This window comes from Sesamum indicum, linkage group LG6 (genome assembly GCF_000512975.1).
Source record: "Sesamum indicum cultivar Zhongzhi No. 13 linkage group LG6, S_indicum_v1.0, whole genome shotgun sequence".
Lineage (NCBI taxonomy): Eukaryota > Viridiplantae > Streptophyta > Magnoliopsida > Lamiales > Pedaliaceae > Sesamum > Sesamum indicum.
In genome coordinates this window covers 3,023,151-3,039,770 of record NC_026150.1, presented here as the reverse complement: position 1 = coordinate 3,039,770, position 16,620 = coordinate 3,023,151, and the positions used below count along the sequence as shown (strand labels likewise).

The 16,620-nt window shown below is 35.2% G+C and overlaps 3 protein-coding genes across 3 annotated transcripts in view; 2 read left to right on the top strand and 1 right to left on the bottom strand.

The window, feature by feature from the left end:
- LOC105163595 (zinc finger protein GIS3) lies at positions 1,299-1,673 on the top strand. Its single transcript, XM_011082008.1, has one exon. It carries the CDS (start codon positions 1,299-1,301, stop codon positions 1,671-1,673), a length of 375 nt encoding a protein of 124 aa, XP_011080310.1.
- LOC105163500 (probable pectate lyase 8) lies at positions 9,298-13,727 on the top strand. Its single transcript, XM_011081864.2, has 7 exons — positions 9,298-9,315; positions 9,449-9,502; positions 10,163-10,234; positions 11,710-12,352; positions 12,455-12,558; positions 12,814-12,952; positions 13,049-13,727. Exons 2-7 carry the CDS (start codon positions 9,468-9,470, stop codon positions 13,271-13,273), a joined length of 1,218 nt encoding a protein of 405 aa, XP_011080166.1. The 5' UTR covers positions 9,298-9,315; positions 9,449-9,467; the 3' UTR covers positions 13,274-13,727.
- Positions 13,454-16,620, bottom strand: part of LOC105163498 (putative kinase-like protein TMKL1) — a 3,787-nt gene continuing 620 nt past the window's right edge. The window contains 2 exon segments of the mRNA XM_011081862.2: positions 13,454-14,936; positions 15,595-16,620. The exon segment at positions 15,595-16,620 is cut by the window's right edge and continues 11 nt beyond it. Of these exon segments, the coding sequence (XP_011080164.1) occupies positions 14,299-14,936; positions 15,595-16,620 (1,664 nt within the window). The 3' untranslated portion in view covers positions 13,454-14,298.

Genomic DNA, 16,620 nt, shown 5'->3' with positions numbered 1-16,620 from the left:
GACAAAGGCAGTCCTTTGTTGTTTAAGTATGTCTGTGGTGGACAGATGAGCTACATACATACATACATACATAGGAAGATGCCAAATTTGGGGAAAAGGTAAACAACTTGGAGTTGGGGAGTTGGCGGTGGGGAGTCAGATGAAGATGAAAGTGCTGCCCATCCCTCATCACACACACACACACTCACTCACTCACTATTTATTGTAAAAAGCAGAGGAGATAGAAAAAAGGGAAGTTGAGGGATAGGCCAATCTGCTCTTCTGCAATTTATATATGGGAATGAGAACACACCTCTCTCCCCCACCAATACCCCTACTCCACTTCACTCACCTTTTCTCATCTCACTGTCTATTTCCCATTCATTCAAATTGAATTTGTCTCCCACCACATCTTTGATTGTTCTATTCATCAATACAACTCTCACATCGAGGTGCTATGCTAGTCAGACTGGCGTAATGTACCTTATTTTTACGTGAGATGGATTGTAAGGTCAGATGGTAAATTCATGACTTAATTATAAACGATACTTTGGTCTATTATGCACGATAACTGACCGAATTATTGAGTACATACATACATACAACATTTGAGTTATAGCAGCTGTTGTTTAGATTGAATATTTCATAGTGATTAAAAATTTGTACATTTATGTTTAAAGAGAATTATTATACGGATCGTTACTCCATGATGGTTTGGGATATTTTCTAGTGCAAGTATGCAAGTTACTGTTCCATTGGACATCACCACTTGACTCTGCAGAGGAAGCACAATTATCCATGGAATTTAGATACACAAAACTCTTTATATTGAGAGAAGAAGAAGATAAAACAAAGAAGTGAACCAAAAAGAAACTCAAAAAGTAGAGTTAAAAAAGTTGGCTGCCTGCAAAAGGAAAGCAGACTACTAGCTGGTGCTGGTGCTGGTGCTGGTTGTGTCCATTACTGTCAGAAATGGATGGATTCCATTTCCCAATCAACTACTATTATACACTTCTCACCAATCACTCTCTTTGCAGGCACCCCTCACTCTTCACAAACCTATCTTTCTCTTATCTCTTACTGCTCCCAAGCCCATACACATACACCCTCTTGCATGCACTCTTTTTTATATAAATCCCACACATACACATCTCTTCATATGTTTCAAACTTATATACCCCACCCCACCCCACCACCCCACCACCCCACAAACGGAAAAAAGCCTCACTTGAAAGAAACCCTGTGAAATTTTATTACATTTCTGTCTACTCGTCTCAAACAGTTTGTGTTCTTGAAGAAAGTTTTTACGTTGTTCAACAATGGAGGGTGAGCATTTAAGTCATGGATCGCCAAACAAAGCACAAGATACAGCTAAATCTTTCCCATGTCTATACTGTTCAAGAAAGTTCCACAGTTCACAAGCTCTCGGCGGCCATCAAAATGCCCACAAGAAAGAGAGGAGCGCAGCTAGAAAGAACAAAAGGGCTTGTGATTTCGCTCTCATCCCACCACCGCCGCCGCCACCGCCGTTGCTTTTCTCTCCCAACTATCCCATCGGAGTTTTCAGCCCTTGGGCTTATGTCAACGCCCATGGCGCCAGCCTGTGCCAGTTCCAGGGCCAGCAGATGGTCGACCGCTTCGGGTCAAGCGGCGGGGCTCGGGTCAAGCGGCGGGGCCCGTTTCGAGAATCTTGATTTGTACCGTGGCAAGTGGTCGAGCCATGAGGTTGGACAAGAGTACAAGAACCATAGCCATGGGGATTGCGAGAGGCACAAAGATCAAAAGCTTGATTTGTCTCTTCATTTGTAGAACACTCATTGATTCATTAAGGGGTACGGCATTGGCAGAGTTCTTTTTGTTTTCACGGCCATAGCTCATATACAGTTTTGTTCCATTCATCTATTTTTTGCATTTCTTTTAATAAATTGAGAAGTGGGGTTATGATCTTATCGAAAATTTTACATTCTAATTCCGGATGAATTTGAACCAATTATATAACAAGTACAATAATATATAGTTTAAGAAAAGTGATCAATCACACAATAAATATATAATTGATTTGACTCGATATTTGAGTAAAAAAATTTCTCTACTTAGCAACTTATGCTTGCTATATGTACTTGAGATCTTTCTCTGATAAAGAGACAGTTTTTTTGAAAATTGAAAGCATTGTGGGTCAAGCTCATTAAAATTTTCCATTTTAAATAATAAAATTTGTATAAATGCAGAATGTATGTACTATATATAATAAGATTTGGGATAGAAGATTCAATCTGTGTGTCAAAGAGCATTTATATTAGAAAGATGTTTGTTGGTCTATTGTCTATCGATATTCTGCTTCATCTCTCTTTAGTGCTTGAGTTAGTTGAAAGGAATCTCTTTAGTCAGGCCAAACCAATCTCCGGTTTGGAAGTAGACCTTGGTGAAGAGGTATATGTGAGGTCCCTGGTACGTTCCCGATTTTAAAGGAATTTCTGTCAAGATGACAGATCTTGCTGTAGGTACCTCTACATGAGCTTCGCTCCTCTAAGTGTTTCGGTTGGTGGAGCGACTCTGGGACGAATTTTCAATGTTTTTGAAGAGCCTTTTGATAATTTAGGTCCTGTAGATACTCGTACAATATTTTCTATTCATCGATCTGCGCCTACCTTTATACAGTTAGATACAAGCTCAAGATTACCCATTTTATTGATTCCGCTTCATAATAAGTCTGTAAAGCTTCTGCATAATTTCTGAAACTCGTTGGACTTCTTATGTTAGGATATGCATCAAATAATAAATATTTCTTTTTAGGTGGTTCTAAATTCGAATGTTATTCTATTCGATAGTCAATCTTAATAAAGAAGAAGAGAAGATGAAGTCTAACAGCAGGATCGAGGAAGTATATATTATAGCAATCGCGCTTGCAGTATAAATGAGAGGAGTGGATACATCTTTTATCTTTTGAGTTGTTCTGTTGGATCAAGAGGAGCCATATGAGATGAAAATAAAGACCAGTAAGTGTTTGAATAAAAGCGTGGTGCATGTGAAGTGCGCTCACTTTCATATTAAGTTGATATTAATATCAATAGTTTGACAACTTCGAAAGCTAAACATTAGCCAGACCACCCGCTGTAGCACTTGGCAAATACCTCAATGTCTTGGTATCCCCCGGTAGCGGATAATTAATTTTTCCTCTCCTTTTTTCTCATTTATTTCCATTTTGCTACCAGTTTTGGGCTTGGGTCGTTTTATTACCTGAGGCCCATTTGACAAATAAAGCCCGAACAATTAGAGATGGGCCCATATCTTGCCTACCACTGAGGCTTGGCCCAAGACTAACTTGTGATAAAAAATATAAATACTTTTTGGCGGAAAAGATGTCAAAGACTCCGCTGTAGCACTGGCAAATACCATTGAGAGGTATCCGGGTTCGAAGCCCGGCAGCGGAAAAATAATTTTTTCTCCTATTTTAAATACTTCTTTGGGATAATTATACTTTTCTCCCGAAATTTAGTGTAATTACATATAAATCTCTTGTAGTTTGAAAAATTACATCTAGTAATTTTGAAAAAGTTTGCTTCTATAGTTCTATCTAATAAAAAGATCTCTATGTTAGTCAAAATTCACAGAATTAATGGATAATAACGAAAAAAATGAATGAAAAATAAAATTTGCTCTTGGGTAGCTTATTGTAGGTCAAACATTTTTTTTTTCAAATTAAATTATCTTTGTAATGGTGAAGATATGCATTCTCACATGCATTAACATGTGAAAATATATAATGATAATTTGATCATAAAAATATTTATTTGACCTGAATAAATTAGTAATAAATCAACATGGGGAAAATATAGATTTTTATCCTGATTTTTATTTTTAAAAAATTAACAAATTTGATAAATTTTCACTAATATAGAGATTTATTTATAACGAAAGCAAAATTCATGAATACTAAATATAATTTTTCAAACTACAATGTGTCTATCTATAATAACACAAAAGTTTTGGGAAGGGCGTGTAGGTAATTATGATATTTCTTCCTTGGGACGAGTTTGGGGTTTTCCCATGCATACTTACTATTCTACATAAAAATCATACTAGAATATGTTTTACATGGGGCATGTGAAGGGCTTTTACATTCATTAATTTGATATTAGTATATGTTTTGTTTGACATTTTTAATACTATTTAAAATTAAATAAACTATCTACAAAATATTTATTATTTAATAAAATATTAAAATTTTTTATTTTTAACGTTATTTTTATATACACGGTATGAATATATTAATTAGAATAGAAGATGCTATAAGACTTTGTAGAGGGCATTTTTGTAAGTCAAATTGAGATTAGTATGTGTGCCGTAAGAAACAGAATAGGTATTATTGTTTGCGAGAAATGTAACAAAAACTCCGCTGTAGCGCTGGCAAATACCTACTGGAATTGGTATCCGGGTTCAAATCCCGGCAGCGGAAATAATATTTTTTCTCCTATTTTAAATTTTCTCTTTCTTGGGTCCTTTTATCATTTTTACTTTAGGTTTAGGGGGTGTTTTTAAATGTTTAAAATAAATTATTATCAAATTAAAAATATTTTATTTTTGAACGGCTTAAATTAAGACAATTTACTCAAAAAGTTATGAGCAACTTCCTACCAAATTCTACGACTTGCAAATACTAAATTATTTTTTCAAACACACCATTTTTTTTCACTTTTAATTTGTATTTTGCTAATTTACTATTTTTCATACAATTTATTTTCACCATAAAAAGTACTTATAAAAAGATAAATATAATATATATAAATATATATGTATATGTGGAGTGAAGTTTAACATCATTATTTTTTCTCCTTATAAGTACAAAATCATTACATGAAAATATTAAACGAGGGGTAAAATTAAAATTTATTTATTTATTTAACATCATCATATTTATTCTAAACTTTAACAAAAGAGAGTCAGATGTAAGCGGTGAATTTTTGAAAGAGGTATAAATATAATTTTTGAAAAAAAAACTATATTTCGTATTTTTAGATGAGAACTAAGTGTAATTAACCTCTAAACTTTAAAACAATCTTATAGAACATATGAATTTCTCAAAATATTTTAAATAAATTTAACCAACGTTTGAATTACTGCACGTTGTTCAAGTCAAACCCAAAATAAATGTACACTTAGTTTGGCGAATTATCGAATTAATTTTGACCAATTGAATCTAGAAAAACCTAACGAATTTTTCATCATGGTCGAGTCAAACGACATCGTTAGCTTTTTGGTCAATCTCACTAATAAAATGACGATTTTCCAACTTGGCTTTGAAAGGGACTTAATTAAAAGCGCTAATCATGAGCTTTTCATAATTATTTTAAGTGCACGTTGCAGCTCCAGCCCTTTTGTGGCCTTTTAATAATTATTATTATTTATTGGTCCAAGTTAAATGGGGTGGATCGAAAAATTTAAAAAATTATAAAAGTAAAATTTGTTCACTTAATTAATAAAAAAAATTAAATATTTTTTTTCTGAAAAGTAAGTTAAATTATAATTATAAATTACAAGAACATTTTAATCAATTTAATACAAATAAATAAATAAAAACTAAAAAAAAACGAACAGATTGAACTATTCGTTAAACGGCTAATGTCCCAATTTTCGAGAATTTGAAGCTAGTTGGAATGTAGCATCAAGATGGAGATGATTTATGATCCCAACAGCTTTGATTGGTAGACACATTGATCTCCCCAATTTCAACCTACATCACCATATCATCCACTCATTTTCTTGTAGTTGGCACAAAATTAAGCATGCAATTTAATTCACTATTTTACGTGCAAAATTAGTTTTTCTCCAACTAATTATTTTCTCCCATTGGCCTAACAAATAATTTAATTAGGCAAAATTATTAAAAGAGCAACCTCCAGCAACCAACTCTATTTACAACCCAAATACATACATATATAAAATAATTACGGGTAAATAGCAATTTACTCCCAAGTGATATTGAAAATGAGCAAATTTCACTCCTATAAAAAAAATATAGCAATTTACTTCTCTATACTTTTTAAAATGAAGCAATTTACCTCTTTATACAGAGAGGTAAAATTGATTCATTTTAGAAAATATAGGGAGGTAAATTGTTGTATTTTAAAAAATACAGAGAGGTAAATCTCTATTTATTTTTTATAAGGGGGTCATTTGCTCATTTGTGATATCACAAGGGGGTTGATTGCATTTTCTCGAAATAATTATTCATACAATATTATGCTCAAATAAATCTGATATTAAATATTAAATACTTTCTCTTTTAGCGGCCTAAAATTTTAGATGAAATAATCGTTGACGAAAGGGAAAGAAACATATATTTACGCCTAGTGCATCTAAAATTTTGATTTTTAGTTCAATTAATAAGTGTAATTTAACAGTTGATAATTTTATTTAGAAAAGTTTTAGATGAGTAGTATTAATCTATGAGCGATGGTTATAATTAAGGTACTTATAGTGATGGTATGAAATGCTAATTAGGTTTTGAAGTTTGAAACATAGGTCAAAGTGAAGCAATCTATGTATAAAACAATGGTTGGTGAATGAAAACCCCCAAGATTAGCAAGAGTTGGAACAACCTCTACTTGCTATATTTGGACAATTTTTTTTTTTTTAAGAATACATTGGTATTTTTAAATTAAATTATATATTATTATTATATTTAATACACGACCCGTTAATATTTTTAAAAATTTATAAATAAATTCAAAATAAATAATTATAATACAACTAAAAGTTGACTAAATATCTACATTCGTAATATCAATAGGATTCGAAACTTACGATCTATTGATTGTGGGACATCAACCTCGATATATATATATTTTTTCTTTTAGACTTCAATTAATTCTTCTTTATACATAATGACAAATAAGGAAAGAAATATTCCGATTCGACTAAAAATCTCGATCAATTGGGATTTTCTGCTATAAAAGAGTATTATATATCGCGTTTATTTAATATATATATATATAAATTTTACGTATATAATTATTATATATGAAATTAAGTTACTCTATGCAATATCAAGAATTCAAACTATAAATCAGTAATTTTGAAGGACGAGTTTATAAAATTTCGATCAAGATAAACAATACTTTATACAACAGAGCATTAATCACGTCCGTATGCTGCATGCAGTATTGCATTTCCATTGGTTGGAAGGGAATCCCCATCAAAGTAGAAGCTCATAAGAAAATGTATGAATTTGCAAAGAACTATTAATTACTGGAACAGATCTAAAAATTGCAATTAATACGGAATGGTTTTCACCATTTTGGAAATCAGTCTGACAAATACGGAAAAAGAAAGAAGTGTAACGATTTTATGTGCACCCCCGACATTGATGCTAACTATGTTGTCCCCCAAATGTGTCTCGCGTCAAGTATACATTTCAAGAAAACACGTTTCTACTTCTGTATAAGGATGCTTCTACAGTTCCATTAGGTATGCTAACAGTGCGGTTTCGATTTTTTTAAATTTATTATCAAATTGAATTGATATCGACGGTTTTATAAATTTTTTTTTTTAATTTTCACTTTTAAATCCAAATTTAAAGTTGTGGTTTCGGGCGGTTTGGCAGCTTCAATATATATAACAAAAATAAGACGTTGAGACTAACAAAAATTAAGACATGAAACAAGCGTCTGTATGTAACAAAAAAAAAATTGTACAGGAACTTTGTTTTTTAATAGTTAATAAATTCCCGCTTAGGCGGTGTTTGCAAAAAAAAAAAAAAAACACTTGATCCAACAAAGGTTGATAGTCGATTTTAAAGAGAATAGAGATAAAAGACAGAATAAAGAAAGAGCGGAGAGAGAAGAGAGGAGAAAAGAGGGAGAAAAAAATAGGGGAGAAAAAATGAATGAAAATTTTGGACAATCATTAAATGAGCTTAATAATTTGATCTTTGATTATATATGAATTTTGGGATTATATAATTCGAATATGAAATTCTTCCAAAAAATTAATTATTTTATCGAATTATTATATGTAATTTAAAAATTAATTATATATTTAGCGGTGCGATTTTTTAAAGTTCTAAAATAAAACAAAATCAATAGCGCGGTACGAATTTACTCTAAATTTAAAATTTCTGTTTGAAAAATAAATAATAATAAAAAATTTGATTCGGGTGCTTTTAATTTTTTTTCATCACCCCTAAATTCCATCTTACATAATTGCAAACCACATAATTTATTTGTTTAATGAATTTAATAATAAAAATTTACTTATTAACGAATTTAAATAATGTAAATTAGCAATGATAATTTTATTTATTAGGTAGCTCGACGCTAATTTTTTCCTTCCCACCGCATGAAATCATTATTATATTTTGCATTGTGCATTCTTTTTCTCTCTCAAGTAATAAATTATATTTAATTGTATACAATCTGACAATCAAATGACGAGTGTAAATGTATATGGTATGTAATTGATTATTATTTTTTTTGATAATAATTATATTACACTTATTATATAATTAATTAAATAATTTTCTGCTCATTTGCCCTTCTTTTATCATTTTCTTAAATATATCTAAAAATTAAGACTGATTTCTAATTTTTTATTTATTGTTTGTTGTATCTAATAATGGGTGTATCATCTACAAACAAAGAGGAATATTATTTGTTTTTTTGCTGAAAAGTTTGACCAAATTTGAAATAGTTGTATTTTTCGTGTAATTGATGTACATTTTTTAAAAAATGATAATTATAGTAAACTAATTATTTAATTCTTTCAGTCCGATCAAGTTAAATATTATTATAAATTGTAATTTTTATTTAACCTATGAGTGCAATTTACATGCAGAAATAATTGATGACTTTATGCACTGTAGATTGAATTTTTCATTTTAAATTATTTATTTTATTTAATATATGCATATTATTTATATATAAGTTATGTCGTTTATTTTATTTAATTAAAATTATATATATAGATTGAAATAGAAAATGTGGGATAATGACCTAATTAACCGAACTACGGTTAAGTCCAAGTCTAATGAAGTTAGGCAAAATATGGAGCAATACCATTTTGCACGTGGACTCGACTCTCCTCTTCTTTTATAAAAAGGATTTGCGCCTTTCCATTTACACACATTCCATCCATTGTCTCTGCATTCATCTATACGTATACAGATAGGTGCATTGCGATTTCAGTGAGAGAAACTCGTGTAGAGAGAGAGAATTAAGGAAGAGATTTCGGATTCCAAACCAGCTAGCAAGCATCAATGGCGGCGTCTCTGAGAACTATTGCGTTTTGTACATTTGTGGCAGGGGGGCCTCCCCGCGCGGCGATTGCCGTCGGAGGAAGGTACTTAGTGTGATCTCTTTTATTTGTCTTTCTCGAGATTAATCCTCTGCTTTTACGTTGGAGTTTAGGAGCTGTTTGTATTCATGAGAGTAAGTAACTTATTTTTTTACGGTTGGTTATGGTGTTTATGCAGTATTGAAGGGAGCAAGGTAATGAAGAGCTTGAGAAACTCAACAATGCCGGATAGGTTAGTTACCTACTCTGCTTGCAGTTTCAGTATTAACCGAAGCTAGCTTCTCTTTTGGATTTTCAGAATCATCTAAACCGTAGACAATAATTCATCTTATTTCTGCACCGACGGATGCCGATATGCATGAAATGTTTGTTGTATCATTCTGTTACAGTTGCTTTTTATCCTCTGGTCACCATTTAATTCAACTCGCATGACAATTTCTCTTTATATGCCTAAAGTGGCCCCGTTGGATTTTCGCAATGCCGTTCTGCATATGCTTTTCACTCCGCTCAAATGAATCTTCGAGATGATATGTTGGATTTTTCTGTAATGACCCGAATTTCGTGGATTTTGAGTCGAGGAGTAGAAACTACCTAAAAAATGAACCTGCTCATAGCAGTAACGGAATTTCTCGAATCTGTCATCTTCAGTCCCTGATCTCCAGTTGCCATCTTCCAATTGATAAGCCTTTTTAGTTGTTATTGTCTTCTTGAGCACCAATCTTCATTAATTGTTTAATATATGTAGAAGAAAATAAAATAACTAGGAATATCCTAATGTTGTTTAGAAATTGATAATATTTAATTACGCTTGATTACGTGCTACTATAAAGAGCAATAGTTAGGGTATGTACGCCCACCTGATTATTTTTAACCAATTTCCGTCTATTTGCAGGTCTCAAGATATTAAGTTTAAGCACGAACATGCTGTAGATGATCCGGAAGCTGTCGCTGCCATGGTTGATATGTAAGTCCCTTTCTCCTTGTAACTGCTAACAGTTATTAATTTTCACTCGGTTTCTCAGTTCTAAAACTGCAAAATAAGCTGCAACCGCTTAATTTAAACATATACGAATTCTCCTCCAGAAATCATGTGTTTCCAATTATTGATCATTTTGGATGTAACAAACAAGTACCGAAACTTGAAAGCAAACCCTCACTATCTCTACATCTTCTTCCACAGTGTCCCTTTCATGTCTGGCATTTCCTACCTACCCCAAAATCTTTTACAAATTCCTTTTTGTGAAATCATGCTTGTACCCTGCAACCCCTCAGATGTCTCTTTCTGTGATTTCATATGCGATGGCATAAGTTATGTGGTACCATTTGTCTCCACAATTAACTCTAGCAGTGAAATTCTTCATCCGTCTCGAATCGATGTGAAACTATTAAGTAGAGAAGTGACTGCGACCTAGAGTTGTGTTGTTGGGCTGGATGAGTGTTGCAAGTCCAAACCAGTTTGGCCAAAAGTTCAATTGATTACATGGCAAGTAAAAAGGCATTAGTCCTGTTATCATTCATTCTTTTTAAATTAAAAACAAAATTCACTCTCCATGTGATTGTTTGGCCATTTTAGACTAGAATTTCTCGTACAACCGATTATGCAGAATAGTTTCTGCCAAACTCTACTGATTTGGGGATGGGGGTAGGCCACATAAATCTTGTTCTTTCTCCGACCCAGCCTGGCAAGAATGCGCAAGGTCGAGAAAAACCAGATTAGCATGGCTGGATGTACTGACACTAGCATGAGACTATGACCAAAATAAATGACCCTTGTCTCTTCAGGATTAGTCCTCCACCGACGCCTTTCAATTCAATTCTACATTTATTTCCAACTGTCTATTGTACTGACGAGATGATGCAGTTTCCGTATGGTCCGTATATGTCTGTTGCTGTTAATTTACCCTTTCTTAATTGATTTGGACTTTGTCACACCATTTCCTTGAAGTAGTATGTAGGCGGGTCCACTCCTCATACTGCATTGCATTTCGAATGAATTGTTGATGCCGTTTACTTGGCCCTATTAAAGTTGGCCACCGCGTAGAAACCACCCAAACAGTATAGCTTAGTGTTGGTAAATGAATAGTTACATACATCCGACATGGAAAGATGTAACCTTTGATTTAGCATAATGGGAGTGGTGTTACCCTTTTCTTATTAAAATTAATTCACCTTTTTTTCTATTTTTAGAAACAAATTAGTATATAAGTTATAACTATTGTGATTAGTTTAGTATATAAGATGAGATAGAAAATAATTTGTAAAATCATGATAAAAACAGATAAACTTTCACCATCCGGGTGGGTAAGTTATTAAAAAATTATTCAATGACATTTTCTCTTTGATAGGTATTGATATTTGCAGTTGCATTGCTCTGTTACTGCTTGAAAAACTACAAAATTGATTTATTCCGAATTTTAAAAAATGGTTAATAAAATCCAGGACCATCCGGAACAGCACGGAGAGAAGGAAGCTGGGATTCTTGTCATGCGGAACGGGAAACCCCATAGATGACTGCTGGCGGTGCGATCGCAACTGGATACGCCACCGCAGGCGCCTGGCTGACTGCGCCATAGGCTTCGGCCGGAACGCCGTCGGCGGCAGAGATGGCAGATATTACGTAGTCACCGACCCCAGCGATGACGACCCCGTTAACCCCCGACCAGGCACCCTCCGCCACGCCGTGATTCAGGACCGGCCTCTCTGGATCGTCTTCAAACGTGACATGGTTATCACACTAAAGCAAGAGCTAATCATGAACAGCTTCAAGACCATTGACGGGCGCGGAGCCAATGTCCACATCGCCAATGGCGCATGCTTAACCATTCAATTTGTGACGAATATTATCATCCACGGGCTCCATATTCACGATTGCAAGCCAACGGGCAACGCTATGGTGCGGAGTTCTCCTTCGCATTACGGATGGAGGACCAGGGCTGATGGCGATGGGATTTCGATTTTTGGGTCGAGTCACATTTGGATTGATCACAATTCGCTGTCGAGCTGTTCTGATGGGCTGATTGATGCTATCATGGGGTCCACTGCGATTACCATTTCTAACAATTACTTCAGTCATCACAATGAGGTAAATTTCTCTCCAGTTTCTATCTATGTCCGTTTCAAAATTATAGCTGATGAATTAAATAAGTTTGAAGATTGAATATTCTGGTGTGTTACTCGTGAACAGGTTATGTTATTGGGACACAGTGATTCGTACTCGAGAGATAAGGTTATGCAGGTGACTGTTGCCTACAACCATTTCGGAGAGGGCCTAACCCAAAGAATGCCTAGGTAAATTACCAGAGTCCTCTCATTTTTTTATTTTCTTTGTTTCTTCTTGGGGTAAAATTCAAATTAACTTTGTATGTGTAACATGTATATATAAAGTATAATACAAGAAATTTATAATAGAAAATTCAGAATGCGTTACTAAGATGGACTTCAGGGACTAAAACTGAAATTTAGCACTTTTCCGATTGAACTGACATTATTTAGAGCTTCAACTGTTAAAATGTGTTAACTGGATGAAGAATCTTAAATTTCCAGGTGTAGACATGGGTATTTCCATGTGGTAAACAATGATTACACTTCATGGGGGATGTATGCAATTGGTGGCAGTGCTAATCCCACCATCAACAGCCAAGGCAACAGATTTCTTGCCCCAAATAACCCTTTTGCTAAAGAGGTTTGTCTTCAGATTAAAACAAAAGGAAAAAGTTATCACAGATTTCAAACATTACTCTGATTTCACCTACCTAACGTGTAAACATTCTTGTTATAGATAACAAAGCGAATAGTGAATGCGGATGACCATAGATGGAAGGGCTGGAACTGGAGATCAGAGGGTGATCTTCTGCTAAACGGCGCCTATTTCACCCCATCGGGTCGTGGTGCAGCTGCCAACTACGCCAGGGCCTCAAGTCTAGCAGCCAAATCCTCTTCCTTAGTAGCAACCCTCACGGCTGAGGCTGGGGTACTTCATTGCCGCAAAGGCGTCCAGTGCTGATGATGACCTCATCTAATATTTATAGAATATCATTCAAAATCAATAAAACAACATTATATTCTTTACAAATCCCTTAAAATTCTTCTATCAGTATAGTCAAAATCTAGTCATTTTTAACCCATCCTCCTTCAGTTTCTTATTTGAATGTTTCACTACTCCCCTTGTCTTATTCTTACATCGATCAACCTCGGCCTGCTTCAAACCGAAATATACAAGGTCTTTGGAGCAGGCGCAGATGCGTTGTTCATGTTATTTCATTTTTTCTTCCCCTCATGATGAATCCTGTTTGCTCTCTCTCAGTTTAAGTGTCAAATCTCTTGGCCCTCTTCTCACCAATGTCTCATTTTAGTCCGAGTCTGTCTATGTATGTACTTAGGTAGAAAGATGCAATGAAAAAACTGTAGCTTCAAGAAATGCTGTTATCATTATATTGTAATGCAATTATCGTTTGTCATCTCTTTGCAAATTTTGTCGGTTAATATACTCCCATTGCCATTAGTAATGCAGTATCTTTTTCTTTCTATTTTCCTTCAAATTTTTATGGGTTCTGCACGAACCAAGAATAATATCAGCATGCAGCCCATGTGACAATCCTGCGAGAAGATGGGCAGACATGTGAACAGGCACACCAGTTTCATACCCTTTCCGGGCCAGTAATTAAAGGGGCTTGGGACGAGCTCAAGATCAATCACAGTAGAAAATCCATTTTGAAAGTTTAGGGCAGTAGTTCCTGGATGCCACAATTCTTGGCCGGATTTTGTCCTCATCAATGTGGTAATTTGAATTTTATTCTGTATTACACTTGAGCCCATTACTACACATGAAACTGAATCATGGATAAAGTTTTACCCAATACGATGTTTTGACATCATATATTGCAAAATCTTAGAGTCCACATTCTTGAAAGAAATAAAGACTCAAAACCAATACAAGAAACTCATAACCATCTACCTTTTCAACCTTACTAGAACTGAACATTATACCTTAATTAATGAAATTCACTATTCAGTGAAAGAAGAAATAGTTCAGAAAGGAGTAACACTTCCACTTCGAGTTTCCGCCGGGCTGTACAGAGCAGACCTATTCCTCGGTCTATTCTCCTCCAGCTGCCTTACAATCTCATCCATCGCCGGCCTAACAGAGGTCACTGGGGCACAGCACCCCATTGCCAGCTTCAATATCTGAACTAGCCCTTCTTCCATTGGATTCCTTATGCCCTTCAAGAGCTCCACATCAAAAATCTCCATCGTCGTTTCCTCCAAAACAGCCACTTTGACCAATGAAGGCAGGTCAACAAACTCACCGGTCCTTGAACTTTTACCGGGCTTTTTCCCCAACAAAATCTCCAGTAATAGGATCCCAAATGCATAAACATCGGTCCTGGAATTGCATTTTTTCATTTGCTGGAGCTCTGGTGCCTTATAACCTTCCGTTTTAGCAAATGCGACTATTTCGTCTGCCACAACTGGGACCATAATCTTGTCAAGTCCAAACTCATTAAGCCTCGCAACAAAGAAGTCGTCTACAAGAACAGTTTTCGATCTCACGTTCCCGTGAGTTATGGGTGTTTCCAGACCATGAAGATGAGCTAGTCCTCTGGCAATGCCCAAAGCAATCTTATGCCTCCTAGCCCAATTTAGTACTGGCTTCCCCTCTCTTGATTCTGCATATAAGGCAGGACAGATAATATAAGCAGTTGGGAGTTAGAATCATTCATTAGCTATAGTATTTACCTTAGCTCCAGAATAATATTATCAACTATTGCATTGGGAGATTAATTATTTGTGGAACTCATCACCAATGCCATTGAGGATAACAATGATAACTCATACTAAGGTACTATAATATCCATGCTTGAAAAGAAACAGAAAAGAAATTACTTTGACCAAACAAAAAATGCAACTCATTGCTCCAGAACACTCAAACTCAAACCGAAGTGAGCTGATGAACATAGCTCATCGGTTTCGCTGTTGCCACTGTTTTGAAACAGACCTAAGGGTACCAGGTATTACTCCCTATCCATGTTAGAATTGACTTAAGTACTGATCAAATTTGTTACGATTAGCTTTCAGGAGAATTACCTTCTCTTGTGAGTTTGTCGAAGTCAATTTAAGTTCACTCAACAAAGTTTTGCTTGTTTCGATTCCATCTATGTAGTTTTCTTGCGCAAACACAGTAAACTTTAGTACTACCGATCTTTAACAGGACTTCAATTCCAGGGTAAGTAGAAAAGAGATTGAATCTCCCCAAAGCTCATAGTTCACCTTCAGTTACAGATACTAAGGACCTGTATAAATCGAGACCCTATATAAATAACTTACCATGTAAGAGCTCATACAGAGTTTTGTTGGGTAGATAGTCATAGATGAGAAGCTTCTCCCCTCTTTTCCCCTGATAAAAAGCCCTCAATGGAATCAAATTCTCATGCCGAATGCGGCCTAGCTGCTTAATCACTGGCAAACAAGATATCCTATCTCTGCAACTGCCCTCCTTGAACAACCTCAAAGCAATTGTTCCTCCATCCGCCAGTTTTGCCTTATATACAGTCCCATAACTAGTCTTCTCCATAACTTGCCCTGTGGCATTCAACACGTCCTCTAAAGTTAAATGCTCGCCACCTTGAAACAGAATGAATTTTCCATCACCACCACCACCAACGTCACCGGTTTCCTCATCCTTCCCTTCGTCGAACTCTTCCTCCTCTCCATCATCATCAACATTCTTTTTCCTCTTCCCCTGGAAATAACCAATCAGCAATGAGACTAGGACCACAGCACCCGTCATCAGACCAATAACAAGACCAGCTACTGCGCCAGAACTCAATCCAGAGCCACCATTGCAAGTCCTCAGAGGTGGTCCACAGAGGCCAGGACTATTTCCCTCAAAAACCTCAACACCAAAGTTTGATGCCCCGAAATTTGGCAAAACCCCAGTAAAGTTATTATGAGAAAGATTCAATTTTTCCAACTTCAGCTCAGTTATAGTCGGAGGTATTAGACCAGAAAACATATTATCTCCAAGATCAAGCTGTTTAAGCCCATGAAACCCAACAATGAAGTCTGGAAAATTCCCAGTAAATTTATTTTGTCCTAGATCAAGAAACTGCAAATTCTTGCAAGTAGCATCAGGCAATGCAGGCTCAGGCAGAGAACCAGAGATAGAGTTACCATGAAGCCGAAGCGAAATCAGGCGATCACAGAGGTTCCAGATGGAAGGTGGCAGCGATCCTTCAAGCAAATTGTTGCTCAAATCAATGTCTGACAGCGAAGTACTGTATCCAAGTTCTAAAGGAATTGCCCCAGACAAGGAGTTCACACTAAGATAAAGACTTTGAAGATTTGTGAGCT